Source organism: Plecotus auritus (assembly GCF_963455305.1).
Source record: "Plecotus auritus genome assembly, chromosome: 6".
Classification (NCBI taxonomy): Eukaryota; Metazoa; Chordata; class Mammalia; order Chiroptera; family Vespertilionidae; genus Plecotus; species Plecotus auritus.
In genome coordinates, this window is record NC_137773.1 from 1,305,857 (window position 1) to 1,320,480 (window position 14,624).

Sequence of the window (14,624 nt, forward strand, 5' to 3'; positions counted from 1 at the left end):
CCGAGACGCTGCTGGTGGAGCGCCCGCGAGGGCTCGGAACCCAGCCCGCAGCCCCGGGAGCTGCCTTAGCGCCACACGGGGGTGTGTCCGGAGCGGAGCCACGGAAACTAAGCCACCCGCAGCTGGTGCCGCCCGGACAGAGGACATTGGACGGTGTTCATACACTGCTCTCAAAGCAACCCGTTTCCACCGTCCCAAGCGGAGGCTTCCGCGGGACGCTTCCCACTGTGTGTTTTGAGCTCAGCGGACAGGAGTGAGTTGTGGGGTTACTTCCCCAAATCTGAACTATCTGATCACACTCTGCGCTACAGCTGGCGGATGAGCTCCTCTTCAGAAGGGAACATTCACGCCAACCGGCGTGGCTCAGAGGCTGAGCGTTGACCCATGAACCAAGAGTTCGCTGGTTCAATTCCCGGTCAGGGTTGTGGGCTCAATCCCCAACAGGGGGCGTGCAAGAGGCAGCCAACTGATGAGTGTCTCTTACCACTGACGTTCCTGTCTCTCTCTCCCTCTCCCTTCCGCTCTGAAATCAGTAAAAATACATTTTTTAAAAAGGGAACACTCACTGAGCAGCACAGATTTATTTTTTAAAATTCTCCCAAACTCGAACAGCATCCTGGTGATGGGCCTCAGCTGAGGCTGACATGAGCAATAATGGGGGGGCGGGGGGGGGGAGGCAGCGAGACTCGGGGAGCTCCTCTCTGGTTCTAAGGACACAGGCCTGACCCCTTCTCGCCGCCCACCGCCTCGCTGATTTGAGCCACCATCACCTGTCACCTCGCTTACTGCAAAAGCCGACCCCCAGGCCTCCGTTCCTGTTACCAATGCACTGCCAAGGCGACCCTATTAAATATAAATCAGACCAGCCGCTCCTCTCCCCCGAGCCCACGCCCTTCCCGGCCCCTCCCCAGCCCTCCACACGCCCCACCTGCGCCCTCGGCCCCGCCTCACCGGCCCACTTCACCCGGAACACAAGGCCGGCCCCACCACAGGCCCTTGGCACTTGCTCCTCTCCAGGCCAGAACACTCCCTCCTCCCTCCCTCCTCCCCAGACACCTGAACGGCCTGCTCTCCCCCTCCTCCAGGGCTTCCTCAGAGGCCACTCGGGGAGCCACCTTAGAGAGGGCTCAAGCCAGGGCGCCTCGGCCACCGCTGTACGTGGCTTCCACCCACCGTGGGCGTGTGCTGGCCGCCCGGCTCTCCGCACTGTCAGCCTGTGGGCAGGAGGAGCCGGCAACGTGTCCAGCCCCTGCCGGAGGGAGGCTCAGAGCGCGTCCACGGCCGCACCCACCCGACGGGAGCGGGAGACGTGGCCGGGCTCTGTGGCCGCACTCCCAGTCCCAGGACCATCGCGAAGGGGAGACGATGTGGGAGCCCCAAGCGTCCGCTACGACCCTCTCGGCCACTCACCGGCCCAGCCAGGCTGCCCTGCCCACAGCCCTCCCACTCGCTGCTCTCCTCTCCTCTCGGCACAGAATACACAGGGCATGGATGTGCACACGCGCACACGCATACCACACCCTCCCCTGTTCACGAATGTGCTGTCTCCCCGTCGGACCGTCAGCTCCCCGGGCGCAGACTTGTTTGTGTTTGTTAGCTGCTCTTCCCCAGGATTGTAAGAGCGCCTGACACGTGGTGTCTGCTCCACAAATATTTGCTGAATGAATGAATTCCATAAAATTAAAGACACACGCTGGAGCACAGCTGCGAGGTGTCGCCATGAGCATACGTGACGCTTCACTGAGCGTCTGTATCTCCTTACTCAACGGAGAGCGAGATCACAAAACCCCCGTGTGCTCCCAGGGCTCCCCGAGGACCCCCATCTCCCAGCAGCAGCCTCTGGGCGGGGGCCACGTGACCTGGCTCCGTGATGAGCTTCGTGGCCCGCCGGCGGGTGCTCCAGGCCACCAGGCCGTCGCCCGGGCTGTGGGCTCTGAGCTTCTCACGCGGGAAACAGTCCCAGGCTTCGCGTCACATGCAACCCTCTGTGACCGCCTCCCGGCACACTCTCCCCCGGGCACACGCTCCACCTGCCGCCAGCAGCAGCCACCGCTCTTTCCAAGTAGGAGTCTCTGGAATGTTCCAGACTGCACCCCACGAAGCATCGATGAAGGCACTGCCCTCACCGTCCTACCCGGGGTCCGCTTGTCTTCTCTAGTCTAAACCTGCGGATCGCAGTATTTTAAGAAGTGGTCTTCCTGGAGGAGAGAGGAAGGTTCCAGCCAAAGCAGGCGGCCTGGGTGAGACTCAGAGGGCGAGGAGGCAGCTGGACTAGGAAGGGCCCTCAGGACGGCAGAAAACTCTCACGTCCCCCCAACAGCCGTGGGCGTGAGCTGTCCTTCGCCAGGCAGGCTGCTACTTCCGGTCTCACCCCGTCCACCAGCCACCCCCCTCCCCAGCGGCCGGCGGAGAGCAGAGCAGCCTCCCTCCCAGCACTGGCCCGAGGAAGGGCACCTCGCTCCTTTGGTTCTCGTGGCCTCCAGGGAGTTACACAAAGTGCTGTGGCTGCTACACGTCACCCTCCCCGCCCCCGCCCCCACCCCGCTGCCCCCGCCCCCGCCCCCACCCCCGCCCCCAGCCCAGCCCCCAGTGTCTCGAAGGTTTGGGGAGAATTTCAGAAACTCAATGAAAACAATAGCAGCAAAAGCACAGACGCGTTTCAAAGGCAGCGAGGTTAACCACGCACTGGGAGGGCCCGGCCTGCTGGGAGGGCCCCGGCCTGCTGGGAGGGCCCGGCCTGCTGGGAGGGCCCCGGCCTGCTGGGAGGGCCCCGGCCTGCTGGGAGGGCCCCGGCCTGCTGGGAGGGCCCCGGCCTGCTGGGAGGGCCCCGGCCTGCTGGGAGGGCCCCGGCCTGCTGCGAGAGCCAGCCGGGTGCGGTGTCCTGAGGAGCTGGAGCTGCACGCAGCACCCGGCAGGAGCCTCAGGAATGCAAAGGGGCACGCGGCACCCCCCCCACTCCCCTCCCGCCGGAGCCGCCCTGAGCAGGCCCGCCACGCCGAGTGCACGCGGTGGGCAGCCCCGACAAAGCCCACGTGCACCGGGCGAGGGGGAGGAGGGTCAGGCCTGGGGGCCCATGCAGTGTCCGAGGGCTCCGACGGCACAGGGATGGCAGCGCGCGTGAGGAGCGAGGCCCCCAACCCCAGGGCCCCTCCACAGTTAGCACGCCGCTCAGCCGGCTGCAGGCCAACTCCCGGGGCTGCCCACTCCCCGAGTCCCACGGAGCAGCAGCAGCCGCCGCCCATGATGGGCACCTCTCCTCCACGCCGACAACGCAGCCGCACGGCCGGCCTTCCCTGCACTCGGGGAACGCCACAGCCTCGATTCCTGCGAACACGGCAGGGAAACGTCACTAACAGCAGCATCGCTGGACTTCCAGAAACGAAGACACACTGTGCTCTGAACAGAAACGTCCCGTCCGTGACAGCGCCGGCTCCGGCTCCGGCTCCGAAGCCCAGGATGAAGCCTCAAGAAAGCACAGGCCGCCCTGGCCGGTGTGGCTCAGTGGATAGAGCGTCGGCCTGCGGACTGAAAGGTCCCAGGTTCGATTCCGGTCAAGGGCATGTACCTTGGTTGCAGGCATATCCCCAGTAGGAGATGTGCAGGAGGCAGCTGATTGATGTTTCTCTCTATCCCTCTCCCTTCCTCTCTGTAAAAAAATCAATAAAAAAATATATTGAAAAGAGAAAGAAAAGAAAGCACAGGCCGCCACCTGGACATAAAGCCGGAGGGTGGAAAACAGGCTCGCGAACACCGAGCGGCGTGAAGCCAGCGGCGGAGGCGCACCTGGGCCACGTCTTCCCATGCCTGAGCAAGTGGCACCGGCGCCACCCGGCACCGGGAGGGGGAGGGCAGCTGAGAGGCTCCCAGGCGAGGCCCCAGGGTCACTGCCCCCAACCCACAGGAGCAGCGCTGCTCCTGGAGCGATGGGCCTGCAGAGCCGGATGGAGAGCAGGCACCGCTCCGCCACTCCGTCGGTTCGGCACCTGGTGTCTCCCAGCGGCTCGCGGTCCAATAATGAAGATGACGATGCCCGAGACCAGTGGTCACCAGCTGGTGGCCCGCGAGGTCCTAAAGGTTGGCGACTGCTGCCCGAGACAGCAGCGAAGAGCTGTGCGAAGCCCAGGAGCAGTGAAACACGAGGTCCGCTCTCAGAACCACTTCTGCCCGGGGCCAAGCTCTCAGCGTCCGGCCCGCCTCCCTCAGGGCACCCTGCACACTGGCAGTCATTTCGGGAAACACTGCCGATCGGACCCGTCATCTGGTGCTTCAGCACCTCCGTGGCTCTCTGCTCACAACCCCAATCGCCCTGCCACGCCCCCGCGGCTGCACACCTGCTCCGGGTGGTACAGGGACGGAGGGTTCCCAGGCCCCCCCCCCCCCCCCCCCGCACGGGCTGCGCTGGCCGCCCTGGGGTGCCCTCCTGCTCCCGCTGCTGTGCACTGTGCGGCCTTGTGCTGCCGCCGCCACGGCAACCACAGGGGACGCCAGACCCCGGGTGGCGAGCCCAGCGGAGCCCGAGGAGGAGACGCGGTTCACGGCGCAGAACGCTCCCACCCACCTCCCCCCGGGCCTGGTCAGTGCTGTGCCCGGGGCCCTCGGGAGCTAAGCTGGCCTGAGGGGAGGGCGCAGTGTGTGAGAGCCTGCCACGGGGTGCGTGGCCTCTGTGCGGCCTCCCCGCCCCTCCAGGGCAGCGCCCACACTTCCTGCTCAGGTTCATACCTCCATGCTCTAAGCGGCGAGGACACGCGTCTTGAAAGGTTGAGGCTTAAAGCGAAGGGGAAGAAGCGGAACAGAACCCGCCGCAGGGAGCAGGTGAGCTGCCGAGCGGTGGATCCGAGCAGCGTGTCCGGGGAGTCCCAGGCCCCACCCTGCCCGCGGGCACTATCCCAGGGGCATCACCTCCGCCACAGATAGACCTAAACCCTGACCTCCGAGTGACCTCTCTCACCCTTCGGAGCCCTCCCAGCCTACAGACCCAGCTGAGCCCGAGTCATCCGCTCCCCCAAACACCGAGGCAGCGCGGCCGGCTGTGTGCCGGGGGTGAGCTGTGGGGTGAAGGCGGCCTCCGCCTGCCTGTGCTTGTGCAGAGCCCAAGGACATGGCGCCGAGGTCACCATCCATGAGGAATGCCCCCCCCCCCTGCCAGCTCACTCACCAGCTGGAACTCGCTCCTGCGGCGGAAGGCCTCCCGGATGCCCGAGTCCCCCCAGAGGGCGCTCAGGGCGGGCACGTACAGCTGGAAGGTGGCGGGCTCCACGGGCAGCCCGGCCGTGTTCTCGAAGGCCATGAGGAACATGCCGTGCTTCTCGTTCTCCGAGTGCTGCCACGGGATGCCCAGCTTGTCCCGCGCGTCCACCAGGACCTTGGAGCCCTGGGGGACAGAGAAAGGAAGAGTGAGCTGCAGAGGTCAGACCACGCAGAGCCGCCGAGAGCAGGACACCCGCTGTCCGCCGTGCCACCCACACGGCCCTCGGGCTGTCTGGTCAGGGCGCGGATGCCGTGCCCCTGGGAACACGACTGTGCCACGCAGTTACACACCCGGCGGCAGTGGGCCCTGCGCGGCCCCTCCCCGGGGAGGCCTGGGAGGACACGCCTGGGGGAAGACGTGGCCACCCGAGCGGAGCCAGCACTGAACGGGCCACGGCAGGAGGCGACAGTGACCGGAACCCCGCCCAGCACCACCACACCCACACCCCGCCGAACCCGCGTCTCCGGACTAGACGCCGCACCACACCCCGTTCCCGCTGTCCAGCTCCCGGTTTCCCGACAAAGCTCCCCTCCTCCACGGGCAGAAGGGGCGGTGCCGCCTCCGCCTGAACCGCTGGGTGGATGGGAGCGGTGACCCGAGCCTCTCCCAGGCTGCGGACCTGCCCGCTCAGTGCAGGGGGGTGGGGGACTCCCCGCGGCCACTCCCCTGCCGGGCACAGGAGGGCGGGCTGGGACCCTCAGGAAGCGGCTCTAAATGCACCCGAGTGGCGACGCCCCAGTGGCAGCAGCGCGCCAGGCCCGTCGCGAGGAAACAGGACAGAGAGGTGCTCAGCGCTCCTTCCTCGGCTCACCCCCCCGGGGCCTCCCATCTCCCCGCTTTCTCTGATGACATCTCAACAGACCCCCCCGCCCAGAACCCGAGAAAGAGGCCTCCTGTGGGCCCTCAAAGAAGGGCTCCTCAGCGCCCCCGCCCCGCCCTGCCCTGCCCCCACGGCTCCCAGCGCACAGTCAGACCACGACACGTCTTCACACGCAAAGGGTTAGCCTCCCAGGCGCACAGCCTCAGTCACACGTTACACGGAACCTCTGCTCCGGGCCGCTCGGTTCCTGTGCCAGGGATGAAGGTGGGGAAGGCGGGCCCCCACCCTGAATGCCAGACCGCGATCGCTCACTTTCTATTTAGTCTCCTCATTTGGAGGACAAGGGCATCAAGGGAAAGATGTCTCTCTTGTCCTTTAAGTTCTCTGCGGGGACCTGAGTACCCACACTGACCCAGGTGTTTCCCGCGGGGGGCGTCTGCTCACGCTGCGCCCCGCTTCCTGGTGTCACACGCGCTGTCCTGGTGCGGAGCGGCTGTCGTACCGTCGCCATCACTGCACAGAGCCGCCACCGTCATCGCACAGCAGGCGCGGCAGGAAAAGGCCCTTCCCCTCGCTTTCCAACGGGAGCCCCATTTCCTCCCACGAAAGCCCGGCTCGCCCCATCCACACACACGCACGGGAAGAGGTCGGGGCCGAAGACACGGACAGCCCTGCTCACGGCCCGAGGCAAGTTCAGTAGGAAGTGCTGTTCCCATAACGACACGTGTCACCCCGCCGCCCGAACACACAGTTAAAGCCCAAGAGCGTGATGACTTCATCGCACGACCATGTGACACTCCGACTGCTCAAAGCACACATTTTTAAGGCAATTTGTAAACCCAGGACCTAAGCTTCCAGTCAGAGAACAGACTCCCTGTCTGCTGGGGATGTAGATTTTGGGGGGTTTTCTGGTTTTACTGGACAGACACCAAAAATCGCAAACGCTGTGATCTCATTCCCGAATGCGTTTTGTTAGTTTAACTCCTGGTCAGAGCCAGCCTTCTCAGATGGGCCGTCCCTCACGGAGCTGCCCTCGGAGAGCGCCGCGGCCGACATGTGGGGTGCGGGCGCCTGGCGCCTGTTCCAGAGCCTGAAGGGACACGGAGGAAGCGGGTGTGCCCCTCGGACAGCGGCGCCTGCGCTCCGGCAGCGGGTTTTACTGAGACCCGAGGCGGTGGCTGGCCTCTGGCCCCGCGCACATGGAGACATGCGCCAGAAGCGTACACAGGACGGGGCTGGGGTCCTGGGTGCCTCTGCCCAGCGCCGACCCTGCGGGAGGTGCCTGCTGATGCGGAGGTCCAGAGCCGACCCTGCGGGAGGCGCCTGCTGATGCGGACGTCCAGAGCCGACCCTGCGGGAGGCGCCCTCTAATGCGGACGTCCAGAGCCGACCCTGCGGGAGGCGCCCGCTGATGCGGAGGTCCAGAGCCGACCCTGCGGGAGGCGCCCGCTAATGCGGAGGTCCAGAGCTGACCCTGCGGGAGGCGCCCGCTAACGCGGAGATCCAGAGCCGACCCTGCGGGAGGCCCCTGCTGACGCGGAGGTCCAGAGCCGACCCTGCGGGAGGCGCCCTCTAACGCGGAGGCCCAGAGCCGACCCTGCGGGAGGCGCCCTCTAACGCGGAGGTCCAGAGCCGACCCTGCGGGAGGCGCCCGCTGATGCGGAGGTCCAGAGCCGACCCTGCGGGAGGCGCCCTCTAATGCGGAGGTCCAGAGCCGACCCTGCGGGAGGCCCCTGCTGACGCGGAGGTCCAGAGCCGACCCTGCGGGAGGCGCCCTCTAACGCGGAGGCCCAGAGCCGACCCTGCGGGAGGCCCCTGCTGACGCGGAGGTCCAGAGCCGACCCTGCGGGAGGCGCCCTCTAACGCGGAGGCCCAGAGCCGACCCTGCGGGAGGCCCCTGCTGACGCGGAGGTCCAGAGCCGACCCTGCGGGAGGCGCCCTCTAACGCGGAGGCCCAGAGCCGACCCTGCGGGAGGCCCCTGCTGACGCGGAGGTCCAGAGCCGACCCTGCGGGAGGCGCCCTCTAACGCGGAGGCCCAGAGCCGACCCTGCGGGAGGCCCCTGCTGACGCGGAGGTCCAGAGCCGACCCTGCGGGAGGCGCCCTCTAACGCGGAGGCCCAGAGCCGACCCTGCGGGAGGCCCCTGCTGATGCGGAGGTCCAGAGCCGACCCTGCGGGAGGCCCCTGCTGACGCGGAGGTCCAGAGCCGACCCTGCGGGAGGCGCCCTCTAATGCGGAGGTCCAGAGCCGACCCTGCGGGAGGCGCCCTCTAATGCGGAGGTCCAGAGCCGACCCTGCGGGAGGCGCCCTCTAATGCGGAGGCCCAGAGCCGACCCTGCGGGAGGTGCCTGCTGATGCGGAGGTCCAGAGCCGACCCTGCGGGAGGCACCCGCTGATGCGGAGGTCCAGAGCTGACCCTGCGGGAGGCACCCGCTGATGCGGAGGTCCAGAGCTGACCCTGCGGGAGGCGCCCTCTAATGCGGAGGCCCAGAGCCGACCCTGCGGGAGGCGCCCTCTAACGCGGAGGTCCAGAGCCGACCCTGCGGGAGGCGCCCGCTAATGCGGAGGTCCAGAGCCGACCCTGCGGGAGGTGCCTGCTGATGCGGAGGTCCAGAGCCGACCCTGCGGGAGGTGCCTGCTGATGCGGAGGTCGCACGCAACGGATAAAGGAGAGCAGCCCGCAGACAAAGGGTCCCCGAGCTCAATGGCAGGGCTGCCGGCCTCCTGGTTGTCCCCCTGCCCCCACTTCCTCTCGGGAACAACGCCTCGTTCTCAGGACCGGCTGCTCCTCACCAGGCCCTCCTCGGGGAGCCGCCCACCTGCAGCCTCGAGGGCGGGGGAAGGGCCGCTCTGCTCCCCACGCGCCCCGCAGCAGAGCGGAGCCCCCATCCTGAGAACGGCCGCTTCACCCTCAGGCGTGGGCCCGGGCACATCACGGGAAACAGGCTCGGCGGTCACGAACACGCCATCTCTCGCAGGCCTGCGCTTCTGACTAAGGCGTCGGACGGGCAGATGCAGGGACCCCAAAGGCGGCCTGAGCCGCTCCAGCCACACGTCGCCGCCGGCACACTGCGCCCGCCCCGGAACAGGCCTGCTCAGTGCCCAACCGCCACTGGCTCGCTCCACCTCGGACACGTGAGGGGCGCAGTATTGTGCCCATTTCACAGATGAGACGGACGCAGCTCGGGAACTCGGGTTCAAAGGGAGTGCTTGTTTTGAACCCAGAGTCTTCCTGCACCTCGCTGGGTATGTCGGGGAGACGGGAGCAGGGGCAGGACGACTGGCTAACTGCAGGCACGGACTTTAAAGCAGATCTGAACTGACCTGGGAGGACCCAACATTTCCGGTTCTCTCTAGAATGCTTTTTAAAATTAATGGGATCTAGAAGTAGGGATACGCTGAACGCCTGGCGAACTCACAGGAGATGATGAGTTCAGACGCTCCTTTACAAACAGCGAACGCCGTCACTCACACACCCTGACGGAGCAGCATGGCCGGGACCCCCGCCTCCGGGGCTGTGGGCAGCGGGACGTGGCCAGTCCCAACTGAGATGTGCTATAAACACACAGTGCATTGCAAAGACTTCGCATGAGAAATAAATGGAAATATCTTTAAATTTTAAATATGATTATGTGTTGAAATTATAATATTGTGGATATTTTGCATTATTAAAATACATCATTTTACTCATTTTTGTTACCTTTCTCAATGTGGGTAATTTAAAATATGTGTTTTTTTAATTCATTTGAGAGAGAGAGAAGGAGGGAGAGGGAGAGAGAGACAGAAAGGAACGTCAATGACACACAAACATCCATCGGCTGCCTCCTGCACACCCCCTACCGGGGCTCGAGCCTGCAACCTGGGCAAGTGCCCTGACTGGGACTCGAACCCGTGGCCTCTTGGTTCATGGGTCAACGCTCAACCACGGAGCATGCCAGCCGGGCTATTGTGGGTAAAGTATGTACGAGGTTCACTCTACATTTCTGTTGGGCCGCACTGCTATACGGAAACATTTCTTAACACGCTAAGCGCATGTCAGTCACCGGTGACGGACACTGTACTTTCCGTCCGGACCTCGTCAGTTACTGTGGACTGACGACACACAATTTAAAAAATTACATTCTTCTATTAATGAATTTTAAATAGCTTGGAGATCATAAAAGGATGGACCTAAATATTACTTTACAAAAAAAATGTTTAATGAATCTTATGAAAACACAAAAGTGGCTGTTCGGGCAGGTTTCACAGACTCTTATCCCTTGTTCTGTCGACTTTCTGGCAGCATCTCGTCCACATCGCGCTGCCGTCTCTTCGCAGCGTTTTTCACAAAGTCTTCGAACTTCAGGCACTCTTCCAGCTTTCTGTTCAGTTTGTGACGAGACGCTGCAGGTCTGTTTACAGTACTGCTACTTGTGATTTCTTCATCCGACAACCTGTTAGATGGACAGCTAATTTCTCCCGAAATTCTGGGACAGTCATATTCTTCTTGCTGATGTTTTTAAATGAAGTATGAGCATTGAGAACGGTATTCAGTAGGAGCTCAAAGGCTGGCTTTTCCTTCCCTTTCATGGGTTTCCGTAACGGATTGTTACAGGCACTCATTTGATCAGCTATATCAACTGCTGCTTTTCCTGCCTTAGAACCCACTACAGTTTTTGGTTTCCAGTAGTGACCCGATCTATTTTCAACACTCACCATCTCTGACTATGTTTTGTTGAAAGAAGTAAGATGTCCCGCTATCTTTCCATTTTAAAATGGTTATTCCTTTTTTGTTCTCTTTTGCTATATTTCCTCCCCGTTTTAATTTCTTTGGCGTTACTTCATGAGGATTTCCCTGTCGATCTGAACGTAATGTTCCTACTAAGTGAGTATTATTATCGAGTAATTTATATGCTAAACCTAAACTCGTGTACCAGCTGTCTGTGTACGTGTCCCTTATTGAATACATCTCTACAAAGAGACATGACAACATGAGCTGGTGTCGTATTTTCTTTTTCTAAACGTTTCCCTGCATGTACACGGAGAGCACGCATGTACCCAGATCCGCAGCACAACTTAAATAATTTAAAATAAAGCTTGTTTCTTTCCGATTACAAAAATACTGGTTTTTTTTTACTGTAGGAAGTAGAGGAAACAATTACATAGAGAAGCGAATTAAGCCTCACAAACATCACTGCTGGAGAGAACTTCTGTTAACATGTGAGAATGTTCGTCTCATTGGCTGTCGATGACAGTTCACATCATATTCCTCCGTGTTAGGTTCAGGTGGACGGCCAGAGGGCCCGCTGCTTCAGGCCCCACGGGCCCCGCACAGTCAGCACGATGCCCCGACGACGCCCCGTGCCGCACACGTCGCCGTGCCTGCTCCGCACCTACCGATCTGCACGGCTCAATGCCGTCGCCTTCTCACCTGGCCGCCCCCCCCCGCCCGGCACCGTCAGCCTCTTTTCCGTTCTCAGAAACACCGCTATCCAGAGAGAACGTGTGCGGCCTGAGAAGGTGCTGGGTCTCGCTCCGATGGAATCTCGCCGTGACATTAACATTTCACGTGGCTCGGGCTCTGGCTGGCCACCATCACGTCCCACCTGGATTCCTGCAAAGCTTCTCGCTGGTCTCCTCACGTCAGCTCTTGTCCCCTTCCGTCATCCTCGAACCAGCCACCATCGCATTCCTCTGCAAACCCCACCTGACTCCCTCTCATGAGGGTAGGCACTCCGGTCCCCACAGAGGCCCGCTGCCCCGACCCCGCGCCGTCCTCATCTCCTGCCTGCCCTGGGCCAGGGCCCCCCTGAGTCTGCCCGGGCCTGCCCTGCTGGCTCCTGGTGCCTGAAACCCGCTGCCCAGGATCACGTCCCTCAATCCACAGCCGCTACGCAAAGGTCAGCCTCGGTGAGGGCCTGCGTGGCCATCTGACCCCGCATCGCAGCCCCCGCTGCAGGTTCCCGGCCTCCGCCCTAGCTCCGCGCGGGCCTGACCAGTCCTCTGCTTCTACCCCGGAATGGGAGGCCTGTCAGGGCGGCTCCGGGTCTGGCTGTTCTCTCCGCAGTCCCAGGCCGCACGGTACGTGATCTACTTGGTGACGAGGGTGCCTGGGTCTCGGTCCCTCGGGGGCGGCCCAGGGACCACCCTCTCTTTCTGCCTCTCGGGCTGCGGCGAGAATTCCGGACGGCAGAGGTGGGACCGCGACAGTCAGGTCTGCCCGGTGCCAAGGCGGAGCCACAGGACAAAGCCGACACGGCTGTCAGCCCACGGCTTCGCACCGGAAACCTGGCCACCGCGCATCGTTAGTGAGGCGGGAGGTTAATGCGGTCTGTGCTGTATGCGAAAGCAGGTGAGTGGTGATGGTCTGGAAACCGCTTTTAAAACTGCTTCTGTGCTCGCTCCGGCAGCCATCTCCTGAATTGGAACGGTAAGAGGTGAGCACGGGCCGCGCAGGGATGACGCGCAAATCCGTGAAGCCTCCCATATTACACACGCAGGGACTCTCTCCTCTACGCGGACCAAAGCTAAGAGAAAGCGTGTTTACAGGAAAAGCTCACCCAGAGACACGGCGCGGCTCACCCTGGCAGGTAACTTAAAGCGGCAGAGCGACGGGCCAGGTTCACGGAGAAGCGCCTGCCGCCCGCGGGCAGCCTGTGGGAGCAAGCGCACTGCGCTCAGCAGCCCCGCTCACACCTGGGGGAGAGCGCTGACAAAGGGGCCGCCCAGGCGGAGGAGAGCTCCCCGAATCAGCTGCCTCCCTGCCCAGGGGCGTGGGGAACACACAGCGCGGTTTCCCAGCTCAGGAGCCCAGTCCTGAAGGAACAGGAATCACCCTGAAATGCAGGTCCACACGGCAGGGGCCAGCGGGCGGCGGCCGGGTAACGAGAGCCCCGGGGAAGCAGGGCCCGGGTCCCGGGCAGGGGCGGGCAGCGTGCAGGTGAAGAACCAGGAGAGACCGCGTCCTGCACAGCCGCGTGAGGGGACCGCACCCCGACAGCAGGGTAGACGCCAGGAGGAGCAGATGCAAGGCCGCCACGCCCACGCTCCCAGGGGCCAGGCGGCAGCTGCACTCCAGACTGGCAGGCTCGGTCCCTCCGCAGGGCTCACCCGCAGCTCTGGGGTCACGCCGTGTGCAGGGCAGAGAGGCCCCCAGGGCGGAGGGGGGTTGCCAGGCTCCGACGGGGGACACGCTGGCTTTAGTGCTAGATGCGGGCTACGGCATGAGCACTGCGGTGACTTCCGCCAAACGTGTGCTGACGGCGCAGCCCCATCCTAACGCAGACAAACCTCCCGGAACCACCTTCTACAGACACCTTCCCTAGCCCTGGCCGGTGCGGCTCAGTGGATAGAGCGTCGGCCTTTGGAATGAAGGGTCCCGGGTTCGATTCCGGTCAAGGGCACGTACCTTGGTTGCAGGCTCTGGCCCCGGTCAGGAGCATGCAGGAGGCAGCCAATCGATGTGTCTCTCTCACATCGCTGTCTCTCTCTGCCTCTCCCTCTCCCTCTCCCTCTCCCTTCCACTCTCTAAAAATCAATGGGGAAAATCCTCAGGCGAGGATTAAAACACTCTCTAAGTGAGAGACCGTGTCAGCACTCCCCTGATGGGTGCGCGGCCTCTGCGGGCTCACGGAGCTGTGAGAAGATCCTCAGGTCCCGGGTGTTGTACGAGGCGGGCTGGGAATCTCGTGAGCCCGCCACCCCGCAGAGCAGGCTCGGTGCTGCCCAGCAGCACGGCCACGTGGACGAGCCGCCCCAGCGCCTTGGGGAGTCTGCGCCAGCATGGGGGGGGGGGGGCGGGCAGGGGATGGACGGTGCAGGATCAGGCCACGTGCTGTGATGAGGACGATGCACAGAGAGAGCTGCTTTCCCGGCAAGCGAGCGAGTGACTGCGCCAGGAAGCTGGGCCTGTCGCTCCTCCTGCCTCGGTGGCCCGGCCACCTCCAGTCACCTGAGTTCTGATCCGCCCTCAGCGAGGCTGGACACCACACCCGGTGAGCGGTCTCTTCCCCGCCACGCGCCAGCCAGAAGCACCAGGTGAGACCACCCTCCTGCGGAGAACCCTGACCCGCGGGTTCTTAAACCATGAAAACAGTCGGTTTAGGCGATCACTAAAATTAGAATTTGTCCTTCCAGACATTTTCCCTCTGAAAGTATTTATTCATACATCCGACCAATGCTTGATGCCACCACGTGCCGGGACCAGGCCGGCCTGAGGCTCACAGGCACGAGACCAGGGCTGACACCAGGGCGGGGCCTGAGTCGGATGTGGTGCCGGGACCAAGCCCTGCCCACAGCAGCTCAGTGTCAGCCGCACTCACTCCGCGCAGCCTGTGGGCACGCGTCTCACGTTAGCCTGCGCGTCTCCGCCTGCTCCTGGCGCGACTCTGGGATGCTCTCCTTGGCGGCTTTGGGGTGTCACCAGGCAGGTGTCAGCGCCGCTCCCCTGTCTGCGCAGCACCGCAGTGCCCTATGGCTTGGGCAGCAACGGCCGGGCACAGCCTCAGCTCCAATCTCAGATTTCAGGCGTCCCTTCCCCAGCCCCAGGGGAGATGAAAGACAGGGACCTCGCAAAGG

At 63.3% G+C, this 14,624-nt stretch overlaps 1 protein-coding gene across 1 annotated transcript in view; it reads right to left on the bottom strand.

Annotated features, from left to right (window-relative positions):
• The window catches only part of GNA12 (G protein subunit alpha 12), a 45,005-nt gene that overhangs the window by 11,838 nt on the left and 18,543 nt on the right, over positions 1-14,624 (bottom strand). The window contains exon 2 of the mRNA XM_080672197.1: positions 5,156-5,371. Coding sequence (XP_080528323.1) covers positions 5,156-5,371 — 216 coding nt within the window. The remainder of the gene's footprint in view (positions 1-5,155; positions 5,372-14,624) is intronic.